A 25,269-nucleotide genomic window follows, 5' to 3' on the forward strand; every position below is an offset into this window, starting at 1 on the left:
GACTGTATCCTTTAACATTTAAGAAGTTTTATTAATAGAAGTTTGCAAGCAACCTCCAGTAGAAATGTTACTTTGAAGGGACCTAAAGTGTTATTGACAGGTTACTTCTCTGACAAATGCTAACACAGTGAAGTTAACCCTGACAGGTTACTTCTCTGACAAATGCTAATACAGTGAAGTTAATCCTGACTCTTATTTGTTGTGTGACACAGAAAGGAAATCATAGTACAGTCTTTTTTAAAAGCAAATTTATACATAAATCCACAAAAATACAGAGCAGAATTCCATTTGCTAATTGTCTTTGTATTTGTTTTGTCTTTTTAGGGCTGTGCCCAAGTCATATGGAGGTTCCCAGGCTAGGGAACAGCCTCAGCAACTCAGGGTCCGAGCAGCATCTGCAACCTACACCACAGCTCACGGCAACGCCGGATCCTTAACCCGCGAAGCAAGGCCAGGGATCAAACCCACTTCCTCATGGATATCAGTTGGGTTCTTTAACTGCTGAGCCACCGCTGAGGAGCTCCCCGTTTGCTCATTGTCGTGTGGAACAGTGTTGATGACTATTGACTGGTGTTTGTGGTTCTTCTCCCTTGGGCCACGTGGTTGTATGTCTCCTCTCCTTCTGAACTTCAGCATCAGTCCATGACGGGCTTTGGCCGGCAGCTTGCGAGTGGAAATGTTAGAAACCTTCAGGTCAGCGCGTGGTTTGGGTCCCCGTTTCTCCAGCAGGGTGACTGGCATGTCTCGGGTGCTGGGAGTTTCACTGTCTTGAGTAAAGATGGCGTAGAGGGCAGTCCCGTCCCCTGTAGACATGTAGTATGAATAAGAAAGCTTGGTTATAGGCCGCCTAACTTCTGGAACTCTTTCCCCCAAATAACTCCGTTTATCTTAACACGTAACTACTGGAAGGAGAATAACCCACACCTGTGGTTAGCGCTTATGATCTAAGAAGCTGATACGTAGGAAACACGGTGATGTCAAGACAGTTTAATCACCTCAACACTTAACTTCTTCTGGGGGATGCTCGGAATTAGAGTAATGCTCTGTCACTCCCTCCAAAATGCATGGGTTTGATGCGGTTTCATTCAAAAACAAGAGAAATTTTTTTTTCTTTGTTTTTTTTTTTGGTTTTTAGGGCCATGGCATGTGGAAGTTCCCAGGCTCGGGGTCAAATCAGAGCTGTAACTGCCAGCCTACACTACAGCCACAGCAATACCAGATCCAAGCCACATCTGCCACTTATACCCCAGGTCACGACAACACTGGATCTTTAACCCACTGATTGAGGCCAGGGATTGAACCTGCATCCTCATGGATACTAGTCGAATTCATTTGCTCTGTGCCACGACGGGAACTCCAGAAGTCAGTAGTATTTTGATGGGAGCGAATTTTAATTTTTAATTAAGATATAGCTTGCAGGTAATGAATTCTGACATTGCATATACTGGCGTAACTAGCACACTAATCAAGATGTTTAGCCCATTTCTCTCACTTCAGAAGTCCCCTTAATGCCTCTTTTTAGTCCTAGGTCACCTCTCCCCCCAACCCAGGAGCAACCACTGTACATCATAAATTATTTTGCTTGTTTTTGAACTTCCTATAAATAGTATTTTCTTGTATATAGTATTTTTGTGTATGTGTGACTGATCTTTTTTGGCTGAAATGCATTTAGGTCCCTGCATGTATTCATTTATTTGCTGAGGGGTATTCCGTAGTACGTTTTCCCGGTGTTACATGGGACATGTAACACAGTCCCAGGGGATGTTTGGGTTGTCTCCAGTGTTTAGCTCACATGAGATGAATAATGCTGCTGTGCACATTCTCGTATGAGACTTTTGTAGGCAGATACTTAGGTGGAATTTCCACATCCCAAGGTAGGTAGGTGCCAGAGGAGTTGGACCATTGTAAACCAGTGTAAATAATTTGGGCAGTTATTCTCAATTCATTCTTTTTTTTTTTTTTTTTTTTTTTGTCTTTTTACTATTTCTTGGGCCGCTCCCACGGCATATGGAGGTTCCCAGGCTAGGGGTCCAATCGGAGCTGTAGCCACCAGCCTACGCCAGAGCCACAGCAACGCGGGATCCGAGCCGCGTCTGCAACCTACACCGCAGCTCACGGCAACGCCGGATCGTTAACCCACTGAGCAAGGGCAGGGACCGAACCCACAACCTCATGGTTCCTAGTCGGATTCGTTAACCACTGCGCCACGACGGGAACTCCCTCGATTCATTCTCAAAAATTAAAGAGATGGAACTCTTCGTTTTAGAATATGGTAAAATGTCTTAGTAAATACTAGAGATACCACCTCGATTCATGGATTAAGAAGTGTGTGTGTGTGTGTGTGTGTGTGTGTGTGTGTGTGTGTGTAGTAGCTAAATAACATGTGTTGACTGTTTACCTTTTTGGTTTTTTTATTTTGTGTGGGGCCGCTCCCGCGGTATATGGAGGTTCCCTGGCTAGGGGTCTAATGAGAGCTGTAGCCACCGGCCTACACCAGAGCCACAGCAACTCGGGATCCGAGCCGAGTCTGCGACCTACACCACAGCTCACGGCAGCGTAGGATCCTTAACCCACTGAGTGAGGCCAGGGATTGAACCCGCAACCTCATGGTTCCTAATTGGATTTGTTAACCACTGAGCCATGACGGGAACTCCTGTTTACCTTTTTGGATGGGGAACTTGATCGGAGTGTCAGAGATTGTACCGTCTAGATGGAAGGAGTAGTGCTGGCATGTACATTATAATAGTGCTATTAAAGATACATAGAGACTTGCTCCCTGGTGTTAATTTTACGAAAGTCAGCATGTGGTTAAGAATTGGCAAGTTCCCTTGTGGCACAGCCGGTTCAGGATCCAGCATTGTCACTGCAGTGGCTCAGGTCGCTGCTGCTTCATGGGTTTGATCCCTGGCCCGGGAGCTGGTAAAAGACAGCTTGTTTCTGGGACCATGTGAGGTCGTGCGTGTGTGCCCACACAGCGATTGGCAGACTGCTTCCTCGTCAAGGCTGGTTATACCCCACGTTACAGCCGCCCTGTACACTTCCTCCTTGACCGGAGCAGCTTTTAAAAAGGCTACATCATTTAGATTTTCTTCCAGAAAATCCATTATACATTCTGGCTTTTTTTCTGAGCGATCTGCCCTCTTCCATCTTACTCATGCCCTTAATATGATAGTCTAGTTGTAACATCGTGATGTGCTACTTGAGTTATTTTGGAAATTTTATATCTTATAAAAAATGCCATGTTTTGAGCAGTAAAGTGTAAAAAAAAAAAGGAATGGTTCTCAGCACAAGCCACATATTGTTGAATGAGTCATGTAAATCATTCCCACGTATGTGGAAAAATTACATCATTACCCAGTTCTGGGTTTTCTGTTTATTCTATACTAGGCCAGCTTTTTTTTTTTCTCCCCCTAGTCCAACTGATCTTTTTGAGGCAGTACAAAGCAAGCACTAAAAGAAATTTGGAGTAAGTTACTTTTGAGCCAAAAGGAAAATGCTATGAAATGAAGCACCTTGACTAACCGAAACTGTGTCTTTATAGTTCTGGGGAGACTTTAAAGATGTGACTTAGGGAGTTCCCTGGTGGCCTGGCTACTAAGAATTCAGCTTTATACTGCTGTGACTCAAGTTCGATCCCTGGCCTGGGAACTTCTGAATGCCATGGAGAAGGCTTAAAAAAAAAAAAAAGCGAGTTAATAAGATAAAGTATTATCTTAGTACATTTATTATGTTAATTAAAATATTAAAGTTGGAGTTCCCGTCGTGGCACAGTGGTTAACGAATCCGACTAGGAACCATGAGGTCGCGGGTTCGGTCCCTGCCCTTGCTCAGTGGCTTAACGATCCAGCGTTGCCGTGAGCTGTGGTGTAGGTCGCAGACGCGGCTCGGATCCCGAGTTGCTGTGGCTCTGGCGTAGGCCGGTGGCTATAGCTCCGATTCAACCCCTAGCCTGGGAACCTCCATGTGCCGCGGGAGCGGCCCAAGAAATGGCAACAACAGCAACAACAACAACAACAGACAAAAAGACAAAAGACAAAAGACAAAAAAAAAAAAAAAAAAAAATTAATGATGACCTTTGATTTTTTTTAACTTAAAATTTGTCAAGTAACTTTAGATTTGAAGGCCACAGTAGTTTTTTGTTCTGTGCATGTTTGTGTTTTGTTTTTTTTTTTACTAGGAAAGTTAGATTCACTTTTCTTTTTCTTTTTTGACTGTACCTGCTGCATGTGGAAGTTCCTGGGCCAGTGATCAAACTCACAGCAGGGACTCAGGCCAGAGCAGTGACAGTGTCGGATCCTTAACCCCCAGGCCACCAGGGAATTCCTGGACTTTTTTTTCCTCCTGCAAGTACAGATTTTATGTTACTTTCAAGTAAGTTTGAAAAATCATCATTGGTTTACGTACTTAAGTTACTTCCCAGGTTTAGTGGTGTTCGTATGAGGAGGAAGCAGAGCGATCCGTCCTGACCATCCCATCCGTGTAATTTTTCCTGCTTTCCTTGGCCGTTCGAGTTGCAGAAGGTGTGGCAAATGGGGACCCTGTCTCTGTCCCAGTGGCATGGGCTCGGGATGGTCCAAGTGAGATTTGAGTGTTCGGAGAAAAATGACATTTCCCCAAACTGTCTGAATGAGTGGTGCCCTTGTTCACTTGCTTTCTCAGCTAGAACCCTAAGACCTTACTGTGATCACTGTATTCTCTTGATGAGCTTTGTAGTTAATAAATACCGTACGTCAATAGTCTAGAAGACTCAGCGCAGTTCCCACGGAGGTCCTTGCTTCTGTTCTCCCTCCTCTGCTGTTCCACTGGTCAGGCAACCTTCAGGAAGGCACTGTGATACTTTCAAAGTCTTGTGGAGATTAGCGTTATAATTGGTGCTCTTACCCAGAATGAATGTCAAAATGTCAGGATATTATTGTCTCGTTTTTATTTTCGCAGCAATAAATAGCTACACCAAGCAACTCAGTTTGAACTTTTTTTTTTTTAATTTTTTTTTTTTTTATTTTATGGCCACACTTACGGCATATGGAAGTTCCCCCGCCAGGGATTAAATCTGAGCCGCAGGTGTGACCTACACCGCAGCTGCGGCAACACCAGATCCTTTAATTCATTGGGTCGGGCCAGGGATTGAACCCGCACCTCCACAGTGACCTGAGCTGCTTCAGCCAGATTCTTAAGCCCCTGTGCTACAGCAGGACCTCCTTGAACTGCTTTTTAAGCGCTTCCTGTGTTCTATACCTGTGTCAGCTTATTTAATCTGTACAATCTTTAAGATGAGGTTGTTGAGGAAATTTAAAGCAGAGGAGGTGAAGGCATAGAACTGAAACCTGTCCAGGGCTAAGGAGCGACTGGTAGGTCCACACTGTTAACCATGACATTAATTGACTGTCAGTACCAGCCTTCTTTCAGCTACTGGCTACTGAGCTCTGCCAGTCCTTTCTCCTTTCTCTCTGCTGACTGTAGGCAAGGGTGAACTTGGCCTGGCTCCTGCTTTCATCTTCAGCACACTGGTGGAAAAGCTCACGTCTTCCAAACACAGCATAGAACAGACTCTTGAATCCCATTCGCGCTTTGGTTCTAGCTGTGTTAGTAACATGTCAGTAAAAGTGGCACCTGCCTCTACAAGCCTTGGGGATTAAGAGAGAACGTTTACGAAGGGCACAGTGACTGGCGTTTGCGTGTGTTGAGTGTTAACTCTTGTCCCCAGTGGAGGTGTTACCAGCCTCTCTACATCCCCCAGAGCTCTGATCCACACACCTATCCAGGCCTGGTTTCTTGGAATGACGTATTTAGCCACTGCTTCTTTGCCTAAAAGGAAAAGTGTCCCAGCCTTTCTGCTTACTGATTCTAGGCTTCAGGTTTACTCTGTACAAATTATTTGGCCCAATGTATTTTTTCCGCAAATAGTTACACACACGTTTAGGCTTAGTCCTTTGCAGAGCATTGCCTGTGAAAGCTTCGTAATTGTTCTACATGTTAAATTATGTGCATTAATACCATTGTGAACGGTGTTTTCTGTTTTTTTCATGCCTGTTGAACATTTTGTGCAAATTTTGTTTCTTCGTCCTTACATTACTTTATCTTTGCATCACATAAGAATAGCTTTATTTTGCTATTTGTGTTTGACTAATTTTTTATTTCAGGAGTTAGAATATGACATCATGGCACAATGCCTAACGAGCGTTATTACTGGGTTGGCGCAGTAGTTAAAGGAATGCTTTAGGACACATGTCCCGAGACATGGTACTTCAGCTGAGGCCTAGCTGTTCCCGTTGAGATTTCCTGGGAATAAAAGGGGTGAGCTGGGCATTAGCGTGGAATAAATCTTGACCCAACAATTTAGATTTGCGTTCATATCCTCAGGTGACCGGGTTATCGATGTGGGATCTGAGTGGAGAACTTTCAGCAATGATAAAGCAACAAAAGATCCATCTCGAGTTGGAGATTCTCAGAATCCTCTTCTGAGTGATGGAGATTTGTCCACTATGATTGGCAAGGTAAAAATCCACTTGGCAGGAAATGCTGAATGCAGACTGACCAAAGGCTTGGGGGTTTGGGAACTCTGCAGAAGTGTCAGGTACTGCCTCAGTGAAGAGTCCTGACTGAGAATAGGATTTGCCCGTAATGCCATTGAGAATGATGGTTGCTTTACGTGTTTCTTTTTTCCTTTTTTTTTTTTCTTTTCAGTCTTTTTGCCTTTTCTAGGGCGGCTCCCGTGGAATATGGAGGTTCCCAGGCTAGGGGTTGAATCAGAGCTGTAGCCACCGGCCCACGCCACAGCCACAACAACGTGGGATCCGAGCCGCATCTGCAGCCTACACCACAGCTCACGGCAACGCCGGATCCTTAACCCACAGAGCGAGGCCAGGGATCGAATCCACCGCCTCATGGTTCCTAGTCGGATTCATTAACCACTGAGCCACGACGGGAACTCCGCTTTACGCATTTCTTCATCTTAAATGGAAGACCCACAGATTGAAGTTACAGACTCTCTACCTCAGGCTCTTGTTTTCGTGAGGCAATTTTGCACAAGAAAATTTGAGTGTAATTTGGTCTTTGAGTTCATATTGACGTATTCATTTAATATTAGGAATGTCTTTCTCCCTCTCTGCCACCCAAGGTAAGTTGGATTTCAGCATAGACTACATTCTTTTTTGTCTTTTTCGGGCCACACTTGCAGCATTTGGAAGGTCCCAGGGTCCATTTGGAGCTGCAGCTACACCACAGCCACAGCAATGCAGGAACTGAGCCCCAGCCGAGACCTACACTGCAGCTCATAGTGAGGCTGGATCCTTAACCTGCTGAGTGAGTCCAGGGATCGAGCTTGCATCCTCATGGCTACTAGTTGGGTTCTTCACCTGCTGAGCAACAGTGGGAACTCCTAGACTACATTCTAATATCGGTGAATTTATGACTTTTCTAAGCTTCACGTGCCTCTTCAGGAAAGTGAGAATATTGAGGGTTACACGGGAAGGTGTATAAAGTTTCTATAGCACATGTGGTGTGTGGTATGTGTTTGGTAAATGATGCCTGCTGCTGTTTTGTAAGTAATAGCATAGTCTTCCTGGCAGCCTGGCTGTCTTTGCTCTGTGGTCTGAATTGGAAGGAGTAGTGGCAGGTTCCAGAGACTCATCGAGGAAGTGCCTGCTATTTTAGGGTATGGCCTGTACTACTGCATAGTCGAGGAAGTACTAAAAAGTAGGTCATTTTTTTCATGCTCCATCAGTTACGGCCTAAGTTGGAAAACATGGTGCGGACTAGGTTATAAAGTGTACAGTATTCAGAAGGAGTTTAAAGGAGGTGGTTTCTGCATTTGCTTTAGCTTCACGGGCTAGGGAAAAAGTGTACTAAAGACATTTATTTAAGATTGCAACTAGGAGTTCCCATTGCGGCACAGAGGAAGTACATCCAACTAGCATCCATGAGAATGTGGGTTTGATCCCTGGCCTCGCTCAGTGGGTTAAGGATCCTGTGTTGCCATGTGGTGTAGGTCACAGACGCAGCTCAGATTGCACGTTGCTGTGGCGTAGGCCTGCAGCTTGTAGTTCTGATTGGACCCCTAGACTGGGAACTTCCATATGCCGTGGATGCGTCCCAAAAAAAGAAAAAAAAAATTGTAACTAATTAATAACGAACTTTTTTATAATGTTTAATTTTTTCAATAGGAGATGCATGATTCAAAAACCAAAATGTAGGCGTTCCCATTGTGGCTCAGTGAAACGAACCCCACTAGTATCTGTGAGGATGTGGGCGCAATCCCTGGCCTCACTCAGTGGGTTAAAGGATTTTGTGTTGCTGTGGTGTAGACCAGCAGCTGCAGCTTCAGTTTGACCCCTAGCCTGGGCACCTCCATATGCCACAGGTGCAGCCCTAAGAAGAACAGAGTTGTTTTTGCTCCCCTTGACCCCCAAACTCTCAGTTCCTACTGCAGCCCCTTGTCCTGTCAACAACAGGTAACCGTTGTTTCTAGGTCCTCCTGTATCCTTTGAAAGTTGTTTCTGCCTATATGGCAAAGAAATTTTTTAAAATGGTACATTCGTCACATGGGAAGTTTCTGTAGGTGTTCGGGCTGTTTCTGGACTCTATCCTCTATTTAGCCTGGTTGAGTGGGCACGCACCCCGCTGGTCCGACGCCTCGGAGCCTCGGTCCTTCATTGCCCTTTTCTTCCTCCGTCTTGTCTGGGTACAGTTTAGGATCGTCACCTTAATTAAAAACCAAACCAAAATGGGGTTGTTGTTTCCACTGAGATTTGGTTAGATTTATTTGCAAATTGATTTCTTAATGAAAAATCCTAGCCAAAACCAGAGTATGCCTTTCCATTTCTTTAGGTCAGATGGGTCCCTCAGAGGAAGTTTTAAAGTTTTCCTCATGAAGATTTTGCGTGTTTCTGAAGTTGATCCCTAGATATCTCTTTTGTTGCTGTTAGAGTTTTTTCTTTCACTGTCTTCTAACTGGTTGCTTACAATATATAAGCTATTGATTTTTTATTTTATTTTATTTTATTTTTTTAGGGCCGCACCCATGGCATATGGAAGTTCCCAGCTAGGGCTTGAAGTGGAGCTGCAGCCACTGGCCTACACCACAGCCACAGCAACACAGGATCTGAGCCGTGTCTGCAGTCTACACCATAGCACATGGCAACACTGGATCCTTAACCCACTGAGCAAGGCCAGGGATCGAACCTGTGTCCTCATGGATGCTAGTCAGATTCGTTAACTGCTGAGCCACTTCGGGAACTCCAAGCTATTGATTTCTGTTAATTGATTTTGGCCTTCCCACCCTAATGAATTTTTATTTATAGCCATTTGAGCGATCTCTTGAGCATTTTAAGTACATACAAAGATAATGATTTGCAAATAGTTTATCACTCCCAAATTTATACTTCTCATCTTTCTCTTGCTGAATTTTTGTGCAGTTATACCAGTAGAATTATATAATTACCATCGCATCATACTGGCTAGTTTTTCTAGTAGAGTTTTAGGAAATGGTAGAGGTGCTTTTCTCTCAGGACTTCAGGGTAATGCTGTCGATGTTTCTCCCCAATCATTGTGCGGCTTTGGCCTGGGAGAGTGGCTGTCTAATACGGGGAAGTACCTACTTAGAGTGATTCATGAGATTTTAACCCCCCAAAAACATGAATTTTTTTTTTTTTTTTTTGGTCTTTTTGCCATTTCTTGGGCTGCTCCCGCAGCATATGGAGGTTCCCAGGCTAGGGGTGGAAGCAGAGCTGCAGCTCCTGGCCTACACCACAACCACAGCAACGTGGGATCCGAGCCACATCTGCAACCTGCACCACAACTCTTGGCAACACCAGATCCTTAACCTACTGAGCAAGGCCAGGGATCGAACCCGCAACCTCATGGTTCCTAGTCAGATTCATTAACCACTGAGCCACGACGGGAACGCCAAAAAAAAGAATTTTAAGTTTTGTTTACTTAACCTTTTTTAGCACTTTGGGAGATAATCATGTGATTTTTCTCGTAGTCCTGTTAATACGATGGCTTGTATTACTGGATTCTCTAAGAACGTTTTTGCTTTTAAGTATTTGCTAGAAGACCTCTTCAGGACCATCTCAAGCTGGTATTTCTTCTCTTGCGGAATAGAGAGCTTGCTCAGGGTGGGCTTCTGGTCAACCTGGAGTCAGATCGTATAGGTTAAGTTTTCTTAGAAATCGTTCATTCAGGTTTTTGGGGTTCTTTGGATCAAGTAATAAGACTTTGTTTCGTAGGGTACCGGAGCTGCAAGTTTTGATGAATTTGGTAATTCTAAGTACCAGAATCGGAGAACCATGAGTAGTTCTGATCGGGCCATGATGAACGCATTCAAGGAAATCACTACCATGGCAGATAGAATCAACCTCCCTCGAAATATAGTTGTAAGTTCTTGTCTTATCTTTTGTAAGCCACGCTGGCACTGACTTCGCATAATTTAGTGAATGCATGAAGTGGGCGTTTTGGCTGATGAAATGACCTAGAATTAATTAAATTTAGTTTCTCTGCTTTGAAGGATCGAACAAATAATTTATTCAAGCAAGTGTATGAACAGAAAAGCCTGAAGGGAAGAGCTAATGATGCCATAGCGTCTGCTTGTCTCTATATTGCCTGCAGACAAGAAGGAGTTCCTAGGACGTTTAAAGGTGAGTTTCCCTTGGTAGGAATAGACGTGTCTGTTTCACAGTAGCATGCCAAACCGAAGTCAAGGGGCTTGGACACTGGGCAGCTCGCATCTTGCTGGTTTGGTGCTGCCACCCACTTAAGGGGGTCTCCAGACACCACTTTGTTTTGTTCCTTAACAAAAACTCACTCTGATCTTACTGATCACATTCTTGCAGTCTCTTCCCATGTAGAGTCCTTTTCGTCCATGTAAGCCCTCTGTTCTCTGCCGGTAAGATCTCCTGACTGTATCTGCTGGGCCTGGTGGCATCAGAAGCCAGTCGGCCTTTGTAGGAGGCGCAGGAGTTTCCGCTCTCAGCACAGGTCTCAGCAGGCGAGCCAGTCTAGCCTTTGGAAGCATCATGGAGTTTTTTCTCCTGAGTTAGTTTGCACTTTCACACTTAGGTCGGAGGCTTTCGGAGAACCAAGTATTTTTCATCTAGTTTATAGTTCACCCATGAATATATGACAGCTCATCCACAGCATTGCTATGATACTTAGGCGTTTTAGCTTGGGACTATAATTACCCTTCATTCATCCTTGAATATTTATTTTTTACATTTTCTTGTGTGAAAGTGAAGAGGCAGTGGCCATTATCATCATCTTTAGGGTTGTTACAACTAAAACTAAGGCTTTGTTATATTTATTCTGAAAGAGGTAGTGGAGTTTTTAGAATCAACAGTGTCAAACATTTTATGTCATTTTGCTGTAGCCTGTAATTGCAGGGGATGCGTCTACATAGGACATTGTGTAACGTGAGAAGCATTCTTTTTTTTTTTTTTTAATCTTTTTAGGACCACACCCGCGACATATGGAGGCTCCCAGGCTAGGGGTCTAATCGGAGCTACAGCTTTCGGCCTACACCACAGCCCACAAGCCACAGCAACGCCAGATCTGAGCCACATCTGCGACCTACACCATAGCTCACCGCAACGCCAGATCCTTAACCCACTGAGTGAGGCCAGGGATCGAACCCGCAACCTCATGGTTCCCAGTCGGATTCATTTCCGCTGCGCCACAACAGGAACTCCCGAGAAGCATTCCTTACACGGAGTATTTGCTTTCTTCTTCTTGATACACGCCTTACAGTGGGTTAGTGGGTAAACATCAAAGGTCTTGATTGGTTGAAGAAACCTGTTTGAATTGAAACTGTAAAGAAGTCAGTATTTTGAAGTATTGAGGCCTATATTTAACTTTTAAAACATTCTTTAACATGTGATAAACATGTAACCGAGGAATTTTAAATTAGCTCTATGAGAAGTATCACTGAGAGGATTCGAGATCATCTTTAAGGCATGATTGAATATTTTGCCATTAGAAAAAATATTTTAAAATCAGAAATGATAGATTTTAAAATGAACTGTATGGCTTATGTGGATTTATTTATTTGAATTTTTTTTCCTTCTAGAAATATGTGCCGTATCACGAATTTCAAAGAAAGAAATTGGTCGATGTTTCAAACTTATTTTGAAAGCTTTAGAAACCAGTGTGGATTTGATCACAACTGGGGACTTCATGTCCAGGTTTTGTTCCAACCTCTGTCTCCCTAAACAAGTACAGATGGCAGCCACACACATAGCCCGCAAGGCTGTGGAGCTGGACCTGGTGCCTGGAAGGAGCCCCATATCCGTGGCGGCCGCAGCCATTTACATGGCTTCCCAGGCCTCAGCGGAGAAGAGGACGCAGAAAGGTAGGGCTCCCCGGCGGGAGGGGTGGTGGTGACATCGCGGCCGCAGCTGTGGTGTGGGTACTCGGCTCGGTGTGGCGCAGATCCTGCCTCTTGCTACAAGTTCTGGGTGTGTGGCGGGCGGCCCTGCATGGTCGAATGATAGTTAGCGGGTTTTAGTTACACTGTTTTTAATGAAGACAGGGTGCGTTGTCTTTTCCAGACATAATGCTTTTGCACATTTAATAGACTGCGGTACCGTAGAAATAGAGTTTACGTATGTGCACGGGAACCAGAGGACCCTTGGACTGGCTTTGTTGCAGATCTGTTTCTTTGTCTCTCGTCGGCTGGCGTGGTACCCTGCAGCCAGGCGTGGTGGAAATAGCTGCTGACCCTCAAGTTTTAACTTCCTGTGAAACCTGGTCTCTTGTTTTGAAGTCGTCACAGTTTCTTCATGAAAATGCTGATTAGCTTATCCTTCTGCAGCTCTCTTTGAATTTACTGTTGTAGGAGAACTTCAGACAGAGTATTATGTGAATTTCCGTACAAGCGTATATATTCATTAACTACTGCTGTGATCCTCAAAAGGAAGCATAAAGAAAAAGGAGCAGTCAGTTCCAGGGTTAAAAGTGGGCTGGTGAAGTGACGTGTGGCAGTAGCTTTTTAATACCCTGATCAGAACAGTCTCTTAGCTCAGGCTGTGTGTTCCTGTATTAGTGAAAGCAACAAGTTATACAGAAGAATGACTGGAAAGAAGAGGCCGGCCGTTCGCTACTTAAAGCTGCCGTTATTCATTCCCTCTGGCCTCTACTTGTATTTCTTTAAAGAGATTTTGAGTCTTCAGGGAAGATTGAGAAATCCCAGCTGGGCAGATGGGCCTTCCTCGTTATAAAGTTTAGTCTAATCAGCACCACAGAAATGTTAACCACAGCACTTTCTGCTCTTTGCGTTTGACGTAAAGCTTTTCTTGAAAGTTGAGGCCTGTCTCTTCCCTGCCTGGCAGCCAGTTGACAGTCACGTAGTTGGCATTCGTGGCGGTCAGGGCTAGAAAAAGAGAGCGCAGCCTGAGACGAGGAAGTTTAACACGAGCTAGGCGTGTGCTAGTGCAGGCGTCCACACTGAAAAGCGGGGACGTCTCACTGAACTGGCTCTGACAAGGTGCTAGACTGAGTTTGTATGAAAGGATGTGTTTTATTTTATTTATTTTTTATTTTATTTTATTTTGTCTTTTTAGGGCCACACTTGCGGCATATGGAGGTTCCCAGGGTAGGGGTCAAATAGGAGCCGCTGGCCTACACCACAGCCACCACAACGCCAGATCCGAGCCATGTCTGCGACCTGCACCACAGCTCACAGCAGCAGCGGATCCTTAACCCACTGAGCAAGGCCAGGGATCCAACCTGCGGCCTCATGGATACTAGTCAGATTTGTTTCTGCTGAGCCAGGATGGGAACTCCAAGGATGTGTTTTAAAAATCTGTTTTGATTAAGTATAACTAACCAATTAATTGTCAGTGGTAGACCTCTGGGACTTATTTTTTTAAAAAGGAAGGAAAAAAGTTAAACTTTGTGTTGTTTTTGTTTCTTTGTTTTTTGCTTTTTTAGGGCCACACCCACAGCATATGGAAGTTCCCAGGTTGGGGGTCGAATCGGAGCTACAGCTGCCGGCCTGCGTCAGAGCCGCAGCTGCATGGGATCTGAGCCGTGTCTGCGACCCACACCACAGCTCACAGCAACACCAGATCCCCACCCCACAGAGCAAGGCCAGGGATCGAACCCGCAACCTCATGGATCCTAGTCGGGTTCGTTAACCACCGCGCCACGACGGGAAGTCCCCAGCGTTAGGCTTTGCAGGGAGAGCGTGGAGCCTGCGCTTCTGTGGTGGCGGCAGGAGTGCCTCGTGTGATCGCAGGTCCGTGTTGAGTGGTGAAAGCGTCGGCACACGCTGTGCCCTTCAGCCCTCTGCCGTGTCCAGTGGAAGAGGCTGTGGAACCCCATCTCTGGCGTGATCCGGGATCGCGCCCGCACTGCACTGCGCCCGGCTCCGCTGCCGCCGCATCACCAGACCCTGTGAACCCGCTGTGCCGCTGGGAGTTTATTTCCCAGGAGAACTTCTCACGAGGCGTTTGCCAGGGAGCTTTTCAACACAGAGAGTAAAGTGAATTTCCTTACAAGAAGGCATTCATGGATTACTTCTGTGTTCCTCAAAAGACTATGAAGAAGAGTCAGTTCTAAGTATGATGACCGGTGTAATAGCTACCACGCATAGTGCTGTGCCTTGAGCACTGTCAGACGTTTTACACATAGTAAGCTTTTTTAAATGAGTTTTTATATTTTCCGCTATGGTTGGTTTACAGTGTTCTGTCAGTTCCTACTGTACAGCAAAGTGACCCAGTCACACATACATATATATAGATATTTTTTCTCACATCATGTTCCATCACAATTGACTAGATATGGTTCCCAGTGCTGTACAGCAGGACCTCATTGCTTATCCACTCCAAAGGCAATAGTTTGCATCTTTTAACCTCAGTTTCCTAGTCCATCCCACTCCCTTCTTGTCCCCCTTGGCAACCACAAGTCTGTTCTCCAAGTCCATGAGTTTCTTTTCTGTGGAAAGGTTGGTTTGTGCCATATATTAGATTCCAGATATAAGTGATATCAAATGGTATTTGTCTTTCTCTTTCTGACTAAACTCAGGATGAGAGTCTCTAGTTCCATCCAGGTTGCTGCAGATGGCATTAGTTCTTTTTTATGGTTGAGTAGTATTCCATTGTGTATGTATACCACATCTTCTTAATCCATTCATCTGTTGATGGACATTTAGGTTGTTTCCATGTCTTGGCGATTGTGAATAGTGCTGCAATGAACATGTGTCTTTTTTAAGGAAGGTTTTGTCTGGATACATGCCCAGGCGTGGGATTGCTGGGTCATATGGTAGTTCTATATTTAGTTTTCTAAGGTACCTCCATACTGTTCTCCATTGTGGTTGTACCAGCTTACATTCCCACCAACAGTGTAGGGGGTTCCCTTTTCTCCACACCCTCTCTAGTATTTGTTATTTGTAGACTTTATTAATGATGGCCATTCTGCCAGGTGTGAGGTGGTGCCTCATAGTAGTTTTGATTTGCATTTCTCTTATAATCAGGGATGTTGAGCATTTTTTCATGTGCTTGTTGGCCACCTGTATATATTCTTTGGAGAAATGTCTCTTCAGGTCTTTTGCCCATTTTTCCATTGGGTTGTTGGCTGTTTTGCTGTTGCGTTGTATAAGTTGCTTGTATATCCTAGAGATTAAGCCCTTGTCAGTTGCGTCACTTGAAACTGTTTTCTCCCATTCTGAAAGTTGTCTGTTTTCTTTTTGGTTTCCTTTGCTGTGCAAAAGCTTGTCAGTTTGATTAGGTCCCATGGGTTTATTTTTGCTTTTATTTCTGATGCTTTGGGAGACTGACCTGAGAACACATTTGTAAGGTTGATGTCAGAGAGTGTTTTGCCTATGTTCTCTTCCAGGAGTTCGATGGTGTCCTGTCGTATATTTAAGTCTTTCAGCCATTTTGAGTTTATTCTTTTGCATGGTGTGAGGGTGTGTTCCAGTTTCATTGATTTACATGCAGCTGTCCAGTTTTCCCAGCACCACTTGCTGAAAAGACTTGTTTTTTTCCCATTTTATAGTCGTGCCTCCTTTGTCAAAGATGAATTGACCATAGGTGTCTGGGTTTATTTCTGGGTTCTCTATTCTGTTGCATTGGTCTGTGTGTCTGTTTTGGTACCAGTACCACACTGTCTTGATGACTATGGCTCTGTAATATTGCCTGAAGTCTGGGAGAGTGATGCCTCCGGCTTGGTTTTTGTTTCTCAGGATTGCTTTGGCAATTGTGGGCCTTTTGTGGTTCCATGTAAATTTTTGGATTGTTCTAGTTCTGTGAAAAGTGTCATTGGTAATTTGATAGGGATTGCATTAGATCTGTAGATTGCCTTGATAGTATGGCCGTCTTTTAAGATATTAATTTTTCCAGACCAGGAGCATGCAATATCTTTCCATTTCTTTGAAGCCTCTTTAATTTCCTTGGTTAATATTTTATAGTTCTCAGCATATAAGTCTTTCACCTCCTTGGTCAGGTGTAACCTTTTAATACTAATATGACAACCCTTTGAGATAGTAAGTGCTGATTCCATTATTACTGTTGCTACTGTAGCCCTGCTTTCTACTTTGAGTTTTTGAAGATATTTTTGTTTTCTTTTTCACTTAGACATCTTCTTCTACCATGTCCCAAACTTAGAATGCAGGCAGTAGAAGGGAGGTAGGATGGAAGTTAAATTTAAGGTTTTGATTTTGTCTTTTTTAATTTTTTTATTATTTTTTAAATTACAGTTGATTTACAGTGTTCTGTCACTTTCTGCTGTACAGCAGAGTGACCCAGTTATACACATACATACATTCTTTTTCTCTCATTTTCCTCCATCATGTTCCATCACAAGTGACTGGATATGTAGTTTCCTGTGCTGTTCATGTTCAGCAGGATCTCCTTGCTTATCCGCTTCCAATGCAGTAGGTTCTACCTGTTAACCCAAACTCCCAGTCCATCCCCTCCCTCCTCCTCGTCTGTTCTCCAAGTCCATGAGTTTGTGTCTTTTCTGTGGAAAGGTTCATTTGTACTGTGCATTAGATTCCAGATATAAGTGATATCATATGGTATTTGTCTTTCTCTTTCTGACTTAATGTCACTTAGTATGAGAGTCTCTTGTTCCATCCACGTTGCTGCAGATGGCATTATATTCTTTTTTATGCCTGAGTAGTATTCCATTGTGTATATATACCACATCTTCTTAGTCCAATCCTCTGTTGATGGACATTTAGGTTGTTTCCATGTCTTGGCTATCATGAGTAGTGCTGCCGTGAACATAAGGTATGAGTGTCTTTTTCAAGGAAGGTTTTGTCTGGATACATGCCCAGGCGTGGGATTGCTGGGTCGTATGGTAGTTCTGTATTTAGTTTTCTGAGGAACCTCCATACTGGTTTCCATAGTGGTTGTACCAATTGACATTCCCACCAGCAGTACAGGAGGGTTCCCTTTTCTCCACACCGCCTCCAGCATTTGTTGTTTGTGGACTTACGAATGATGGCTGGTGTGAGGTGGGACCTCATGGTAGTTTTGCTTTTTGTCTTTTTCAGAAATTGGAGATATTGCTGGTGTTGCTGACGTCACAATCAGACAGTCCTACAGACTAATCTATCCTCGAGCCCCAGACCTGTTTCCTACAGACTTCAAGTTCGACACCCCTGTGGACAAACTCCCACAGTTGTAAATTGAGGCGGCTCATGTCAGACTCCTGAGCACGGAGCTTCACCTGCTGTGCAGCTTGCGCGGTGCTGCTCGAGCCTTTGAGAAGGAAGAACAGACACGGTACGCATTCCGGGGCCTCGCAGCCATTGCTTTGCATTCTCTGTGTATATACTAGTGGAACATATTTAATGACTTCAATTTCTTATTGAATTTGCTTTCTTTTGTAGCAGTCTAGGAAACTATTTTGGAAGATATCTGAAATTATGTAATTCTTGAATAAAACATTTTTCAAAATTAAAGTTTTTGTTATAATTATGTGTTCTATGTAATTTATAATTTATAATATAATTAAAAATAATGCATATTGCAGCTAGTAAAGCTGATAGAGGTCCTTGTTTCCCGTTATTTTTTCATGTATTTAATTTTTTATTTTAATAAAGTTACGGAAATAATGAAGGCTTGTGGGAACCACTGTTGAGTGTATTTAGTTTGCGATTTGAAAGGGGCTGTGCCTGTGATTTATTTGTACGTGTTAAAAAAGCACAGTGATGAACTGGGCCTTAAAACGCACTGGCTTTCGAGGTAGAAGAATGATCTGGCTGTTTTTCCTCGGCTGATCAGAAACATTTCAATTTTCAGATATTTACATTGCCCTTCATAGGCTCTGCATAACTACCGTTCCATGTTATTTTTACTCACTTGCATAGTCAGAGTCTAAAGAACAGTTAAAGAGCTGATTGGGCTGTCGCTCCAGGAGTTTTGATACGTACCTTCCCTCTAGGTGCCTGCGGTGGAGGCGTTTTGCACAGCACTCTCGGGACCCTGTCCAGGGTCTCTTGTAAGTGGAGACCAACAGCGTTGTGCCCTTTCGCTGAGTTTCTACGGGGGACTCGAGTCCATCCGTGGGCCCCCACGGTGAACTGCACTGCTTTCAGACGGGTGTTGTGGGAGTTCCCGTCATGGCTCAGCAGTAATGAACCCAACTGGCATCCACGAGGGCACTGGCCTTGCTCAGTGGGTTAAGGATCTGGCGTTGCCGTGAGCTGTGGTGTAGGCCTGCAGCTGAGGCTCTGATGAGACCCCTAGCCTGGGAACGTCCCTGTGCCACAGGTGTGGCTCTAAATGCAAAAAATGAACAAACAAAAAAGCCCAGGCGTTGTGGCTCTTAGAAATCTGTGCAGAGGTTAGCACTGCTTAAAAGGACAGTCTCCCAGGGTGGCCTTGGTGGGCAGGCCCACCCTCTGGTCCCGGGAGGAACTTTCCCTGGAAGGTCAGCCCTCCTTTCTCCTTCTGTGGACTCTGGAGGGGGTGGGTGTTGGACCATGAAGACACCTGCTGTCTCTCCCTCGCGCAAGATGTAGGATACTTAAACTGCGACCCAGAGCTGGGGCGGGGAGCAGAGAAACCAGCACAAGGACACTGTAAGCCAGATCCAGGAGCGCAAAGCCAGTGATGAAGTGGACGGTCCAGGCGGCAGGAACCCCCCTTACCAGAGTGAGGCCGCGAAGAAGTCCTCTGGGCGCCGCTTGGTCCAGCACCAGGCATCATCCTCCAGAGGGACTGAGAGCAGTGGCCCCTCCCACACGCTCCCCCGTTCCTAGCACTTGACCGCCAGGCTCCCCATTCAGGAATGACGTGCTGCAAGCTGGGACCAGGTAGGTAGAGCTTTAAAGAGTTCGTTTGTGCAGTTATCAAAGGGTTAGCACATGTACATTATATAACATTCAGAAAATGCATAAGGGGAGTTCCCGTCGTGGCGCAGTGGTTAACGAATCCGACTAGGAACCATGAGGTTGTGGGTTTGGTCCCTGCCCTTGCTCAGTGGGTTAACGATCCGGCGTTGCCGTGAGCTGTGGTGTAGGTTGCAGACGCGGCTCGGATCCCGCGTTGCTGTGGCTCTGGCGTAGGCCGGTGACTGCAGCTCCGATTAGACCCCTAGCCTGGGAACCTCCACATGCCGAGGGAGCGGCCCAAGAAATAGCAACAACAACAACAAAAAGACAAAAGACAAAAAGACAAAAAAAAAAAAAAAGAAAATGCATAAGGAAAACACTCATGAGCCACCCAGAAATAGCCGCCAGCATTCTGGTATTTTTTTCTCTCCAGCTACTTGCTATGCTTTATTTAAAACAAAAACAGTTGCAGTTCAGGTATAGTAATAAGGTTTTCAGTCTTTTCACTTCCTGGCTACAAAAATATACAAGATGAATAGCAAAATGCAGCTAAGAGAGGAACCTCGCCCTTGCCACTCAGCTACGTCAGCGTTTTGGTTGATGCTTTGAAAGCATACTTTTGAAACTGATTTTAAAGAGGCATCTGTGGGCTGAGGCTGTATCTGCCTCTGGAGGCTGGTGCTCGGGTAGCCTTACCTCTCAGTGCAGAAACGTCCCGTAGCTGGGCATCCGCTTCGCTGAGACTCGGTCACGTGTAGGGTTTGAAGCCAGCTTCTGGGGAGGCCTACGCCAAGAGAGGCATATCCGTGGGCCGTGCGGGGCCGTGTCTGGAGGTGAAGTGGCTTCATCCCGTGCACACTAGAGTCTTGCAACGGCTAATGTCTTGGTTAATGTGAAATACCTTCCATTCAGGCATTTAAAACAAAGACCAGGAGTTCCCGTCATGGCGCAGCAGAAGCGAATCCCACTAGGAACCATGAGGTTGCAGGTTGGATCCCTGGCCTCGCTCAGTGGGTTAAGGGCCCTTCGTTGCTGTGGCTGCGGTGTAGGCCGGCAGCCACAGCACTGATTAGATCCCTAGCCTGGGAACCTCCATGTGCCGTGGGTGTGGCCCTCACAAAAGACTCCCTAAAAGCCACCTTCGCTGACAGTCGGCTGTTACTCTAGTTCAAGGGTTTAGTGAAAGATTCACGGAATCAGTTTGCTCCCGTCTAATCTCCCCACTGTGTGGTTCTGAGAAGCCAAGAGAGAGCAAACGCTCTGTCCAGGACGGCTTGGCAGCGGTGGGACCAACTCAGGTCTCCTGATCACTGGCCCTGTGCCCTTTCCCGCTCACCAGTGGCTGTTGAAGCTTGTGTCGCAGGAGAACTGACCGTAGTTGTAACTTTCCAGTAGGCTTTTCAGTTAATAAACTAACAGAACCACTCAGTGCAATGCTTGTGTCTGGCTCTTTGGGGGGAGAGTTTCAGAGTGAATTTTCCAGCCGCCCAGGTGACAAGGGGTTAACAGCTAGACATTGTTCTTCTGCTCTTTCTCCAAATGAGACGCTGCTAAAACCAGGTGCCGCCTGACAGAAAGCCTTTGGGTGCAGAGCAGCATGTGGCCTTTGCCCAGGGTTGTCTGTGGTTTCCGAGCTCATTTTGTGTCACAGGTGCGAGATTTACTTTAATTACCCAGCTGAGCAGCTGGGGGGGGCAGCCTGCTACCCATCTGGTCCTAACCCAGCCCAGAGGCCTGGGCGCCCCGTGCCAGTGTGCCGACTTTTCCTCTTGCTGGAGTTTTAATCTCATCTGCCAACTGCAGAGCTTCCGAGAGATTCCCTGGCCCCCAAACCCCCCCACCCCCCCGATGTTTACACACATGTGCTTTTTTCATCAGGACCTCAGGCTCTTAAGACGGCCCTGCAACACCCCCCCGCCCCCCCCCCCCCCCACTGATCTCTGGGCGGTGGGGCCTGGCATCTCACAGGTGTGAACGGGCGTGGATAATCCCTGCCGGCACCCCTCCGCCTGCCCTTCCGGGAGCCTGGGCTCGCACGGGCGGAAGCAGAGGGGGGGAGAGCTGACCGTGCGGCTTCCCTTTCTGCTGGGAGGATGGCAGCGAGCGCAGGCCTTGCTCCGAGCTGCAGCAGCGCCTGCGGCTGGTACAGCCATTGTCTGCGATGATAGATGTTTTGAGGCATCTGGGAAAGAAGAGTAAGAAAAACAAGCTGCAGTGACGTTATGTTGCATTTAAGATGTGCCGAAAGAGACTTCGAATTGACCTAGAGGACAGTTAAAAACCACCTAAGAAGGGGCTGAGTGCCCTGAGGGGCTTTAGAAAGGCTGCCCTGCTGGGCGCGCTGCCAGAGGCCGGTCTAGGGTGGACGGGAGCCCCCAGCGCAGCACATCCGTCGGGGCGAAGGTCGTTCAGCAGAGACTCCGTTCGTCCGTCAGATTCTCTGGCGAGACCTCACCACCCTGGCTCCTTCTGGCTCCCGTGAGGCCCCAGGAGACGTCGGACGGACTCAGGCCTTCACCCCCGTCCCGGCTCGCTGGGGCCCAGCCCGTCCCTGCTCCGCAAACAGCTCCTCACTCGCGGTCTGTCGGTGTGAACACAGGATTGCTCTTCAGTGCGAGACAACAGGGGCCTCGGCGTGGGGCCCCGCCCAAGACCAGAGCTGCGGCCTTGCGTCTGTCATCGCGTGGGAGCGGCGGGTATTCGATGACAGCCCTTAAAGGCATTTGAAAGGCCTTCAGGGAGCATGGACGTGACGCTGTCGGCGCGGGGTGTCCACGGGAAACCTCAGAACTGGCTCCAGTAAGCGACCAGCTGGGGCCCCGGCTGCTGCTGCTGCTCTGCCTGTGCTGGAGAAACCGTGAAGGTTTTGATTGACGAGGAAGGTGGAAGAGGAACCGCCTACTCGGACGCCTTCATTTTACAGATGCGCGTGTTGGGGTGAAACGCTCGCCTCTCACCAGCAAGGTCACACGAAGAGCAGGTAAGGGCTGGTCCTGGGGCCGCCACTACCTCCACTGCTGACTTTCCGGGTGGTGAGTTCCAGATGACAGCTCAGATGTGGACGCTCTCTGTGGATCAGGAAGAAACAACTAATCTTGGCTTGACTCTCATCATTCATTGAGCCTCCTGGCTGTTCCGTGCTCTTCTAAAAGTCTTTGCACAGAGCAAGGCAGACGCTCCCTCCGGTCTCCACTATCAAGACCTCGGAAGCTCAAGGGTCAAGAGGGGACTGCGGCGTGACCCGCAGTGATGCAGCGCGAGGGGTGAGATGGAGGGGGGTCCAGTGCCCCAGGGCTAGTGTGGCGCGAGCAGAGCACAGCCGTCCTCCTGAGAGGAAAGTTGGAGGTAACCTGCTCCTTCATTTCAACTGATATTAAAAGTTAGAGTAACCAAAATAGTACGGTATTTTTGACATAAAAAGACAACAGCCCGGAAATAAACCCACACACATCTAGTCAATTGATGGCAAAGGAGCCAAGAATATACAATGGAGCCAGGACAGTCTCCAAGAAATAATCCTGGGAGAGCAGGACAGCCACTTGCCAAAGGACGAAGCTGTGATCTTACACCATACATAAAAATTAACTCAAAGTGGACAAAAGACTTAAACTTTAGACCTGAAACCATAAAACTCCTAAAAGAAGAACACAGATGGCTGTTTCCTTGACATTGATCCTGGCGATGATATTTTGGAGTTGACACCACAGACAAAGGCAACAAAAGTAAATATAAACAAATGGGGCTCCATCAAACTAAAAAGCTTCTGCAAAGCAAAGGACGCCATCAATGAAATGAAAAGGCCACCTCCAGAATGGGAGAAAACATTCACAAATCATATATCTGAAGGGGTTAATACCAAAATGATACGAAATGATAAAGAAATGATACGACCCAATACCAAAAAAATCACTCCTATCAACAAATGGGCAGAGGACCTGACTGGACGTTTTTCCAAAGAAGACAAGGCAGACAGTCCACAGGCACATGAACAGGTGCTCGGCATCACCAATCATCCGATGCAGAAAAACCACAAGTTACCGCCTCACACCTGTTAGGACGGCTCTTATCAAAACGACAACAAATAATGAACGTTAGTGAGCCTCTGAAAAGGGAACCGTGTGTGACTGGTGGGAATGAACACTGCTGCAGCTGCAGTGGAGAACAGCACGGAGGTTCCTCAAAAAAGGACAAATAGAACCACCACGTCGTCGAGCAGTCGTGTTTCTGGGTACTTACCTGAAGGAACGAAAACCACCAACTCAAAAAGATACCTGTGCCCCGACGTTCACTGCAGCCTTATTCACAGCAGCCGAGAGGCGGAAGCAACCTGTGTCCACTGACACCTACAGCCATGCAATACGGGTGTGAGGGCACTGATTCACCCACAAAAAGAAGTCTCACTACTGCGACAACACGGATGGGCGTGGAGGACACGCTGAGTGAAATAAGTCAGACAAGAAGGACAAACTGTACAATCCCCCTTGAAAACAAAATGAACTCGAGTTCCCGTCGTGGTGCCTTGGAAACGAATCTGACTAGGAACCATGAGGTTGCGGGTTCGATCCCTGGCCTTGCTCAGTGGGTTAGGGGTCCGGCATTGCCATGAGCCGGGGTGTAGGTCATAGACGTGGCTCGGATCCTGTGTTGCTGTGGCTGTGGTGTAGGCCGGAGGCTGCAGCCCCGATGAGACCCCCTAGACTGGGAACCTCCATATGCCACAGGTGCGGCCCTAAAAAGCAAAAAACAAAACCTCATAGCTAGAGAAAGAAATTGGTACGGGGGGCGGTGGGTGGGTGAAATGGGCGAAGGTGATCAAAAGGTATGAACTTTATCGTAAAATAAACCATGCGGATATAAGGCTCAGTGGTTATGACACTATTATTGCGTATTTGAAAACTGCTAAGAGAATAGATCTTAAAAGTTCTCATCACAAGAAAAAATATTTTGTAACTGTATGCTAACGGATGTTAACTAGAATTATTGTGATCATTTCACAATACATGTATCAAGCCATGTCACATACTTGAAAATTTAATGTCAATTACATCTCGATAAGAAAATAAAATTGTCTGGAATTCCCATCGTGGCGCAGTGGCTGACGAATCCGACTAGGAACCATGAGGTTGCGGGTTCAATCCCTGGCCTTGCTCAGTGGGTTAAGGATCTGGTGTTGCCGTGAGCTGTGGTGTAGGTCGCAGATGCGGCTCGGATCCCGTGTTGCTGTGGCTGTGGTGTAGGCCGGCAGCTACAGCTCCGATTCGAGCCCTAACCTGGGAACCTCCATGTGCCATGGGAAGCGGCCCTAGAAAAGGCAAAAAGACAAAAAAAAAGAAAAGAAAATTGGCTGAGTTTAATAAAGAGATTTGATTTCTTTTTTGGGATAGGAAGCTACACTGGAGTACATGCTTACGACTAAAACCATCAATCAGTGAAGCAGTAAACTTTGTAGATTTCCCATTCGATGCCAGTTTCTGGAACAGAGGCATTTACTTAAGAAGAGAGTTTCAACTCTTACTATGAAGATGACTCTGGAAATAAAATAACTCAGAAGAAAAATGAGCAGGTTTGGGAAAAGCCTACCTGGTCTGAGATAGCGACCTGAAATACAGACGAATTCCTTGGATTGTTTCCTTCTAGTTGCCTTTCAGTTAAGACCGAGGAGAGAGTTCAGAATTCTGAAAGAAAAAAGAGTTGGGACAGGGGAGTAAAGGCAACGTTTAGAATTATGTACGTTCAGTCTAGAATACAGTGTCATTATTACGAATGCAAATTTAAACCCTGAGAAGAGATTTCAAATAGAGGTGTTTCCTTCTATTCCAAAGAGCAATAAAGTGAAACACTTACAGCCCAAGTGGAGGGTTGGAAAGCCAGCCTGTCAGAGGAAGAAGCACTGAACCGAGGGAAGAAACTCCCGCCACACGTGGAGCCACATTCCCTCGTGCTAAGATGAGGCCCAACCAGACAGCAGCCGTCACTGACGTGCTGCGGTCCAGCCT

The 25,269-nt window shown here is 46.2% G+C and overlaps 1 protein-coding gene and 1 long non-coding RNA gene across 16 annotated transcripts in view; one reads left to right on the forward strand and one right to left on the reverse strand.

Annotated features, from left to right (window-relative positions):
* On the reverse strand, positions 1–24,985 carry LOC146404281 (uncharacterized). 2 transcript variants are annotated; one of them, XR_014844881.1, is made up of 6 exons: positions 24,854–24,985; positions 22,231–22,341; positions 21,559–22,119; positions 21,240–21,455; positions 4,218–4,341; positions 1–803 (listed from the first exon to the last, which is right to left on the reverse strand). It is a non-coding gene; the product is annotated as an uncharacterized LOC146404281 (long non-coding RNA). The 2 variants fall into 2 exon arrangements; XR_014844882.1 differs by lacking the exons at positions 21,240–21,455; positions 21,559–22,119; positions 22,231–22,341; positions 24,854–24,985 and adding an exon at positions 11,579–11,710 and having other exon boundaries at positions 666–803.
* GTF2B (general transcription factor IIB) overlaps positions 1–25,269 on the forward strand; it is an 87,191-nt gene that overhangs the window by 18,571 nt on the left and 43,351 nt on the right. For 6 of the 14 annotated variants that reach the window (XR_014844872.1, XR_014844867.1, XR_014844866.1 and 3 more), the window contains 6 exons: positions 6,361–6,494; positions 10,227–10,373; positions 10,505–10,634; positions 12,059–12,340; positions 17,489–17,720; positions 18,382–19,255. Coding sequence is in view for 4 of the 14 variants with exons in the window: in XM_001929406.7 (XP_001929441.3) it covers positions 6,361–6,494; positions 10,227–10,373; positions 10,505–10,634; positions 12,059–12,340; positions 17,489–17,622 (827 nt within the window). In the remaining 10 variants the exon portion in view is untranslated. Of the gene's footprint in view, positions 1–6,360; positions 6,861–8,335; positions 10,374–10,504; positions 10,635–12,058; positions 12,341–17,488; positions 18,057–18,381; positions 20,702–21,151; positions 24,353–25,269 lie in introns of those variants that run through there. The other 8 variants (XM_001929406.7, XM_085024147.1, XR_014844865.1 and 5 more) reach the window with 7 other exon arrangements.

The sequence above is a fragment of the Sus scrofa genome, chromosome 4, assembly GCF_054392235.1.
Source record: "Sus scrofa isolate SSC_HxYL_T2T_F1_AM1 chromosome 4, Sscrofa_HxYL_maternal_Yorkshire_Landrace_v2.0, whole genome shotgun sequence".
In the NCBI taxonomy this organism is placed as follows: domain Eukaryota; kingdom Metazoa; phylum Chordata; class Mammalia; order Artiodactyla; family Suidae; genus Sus; species Sus scrofa.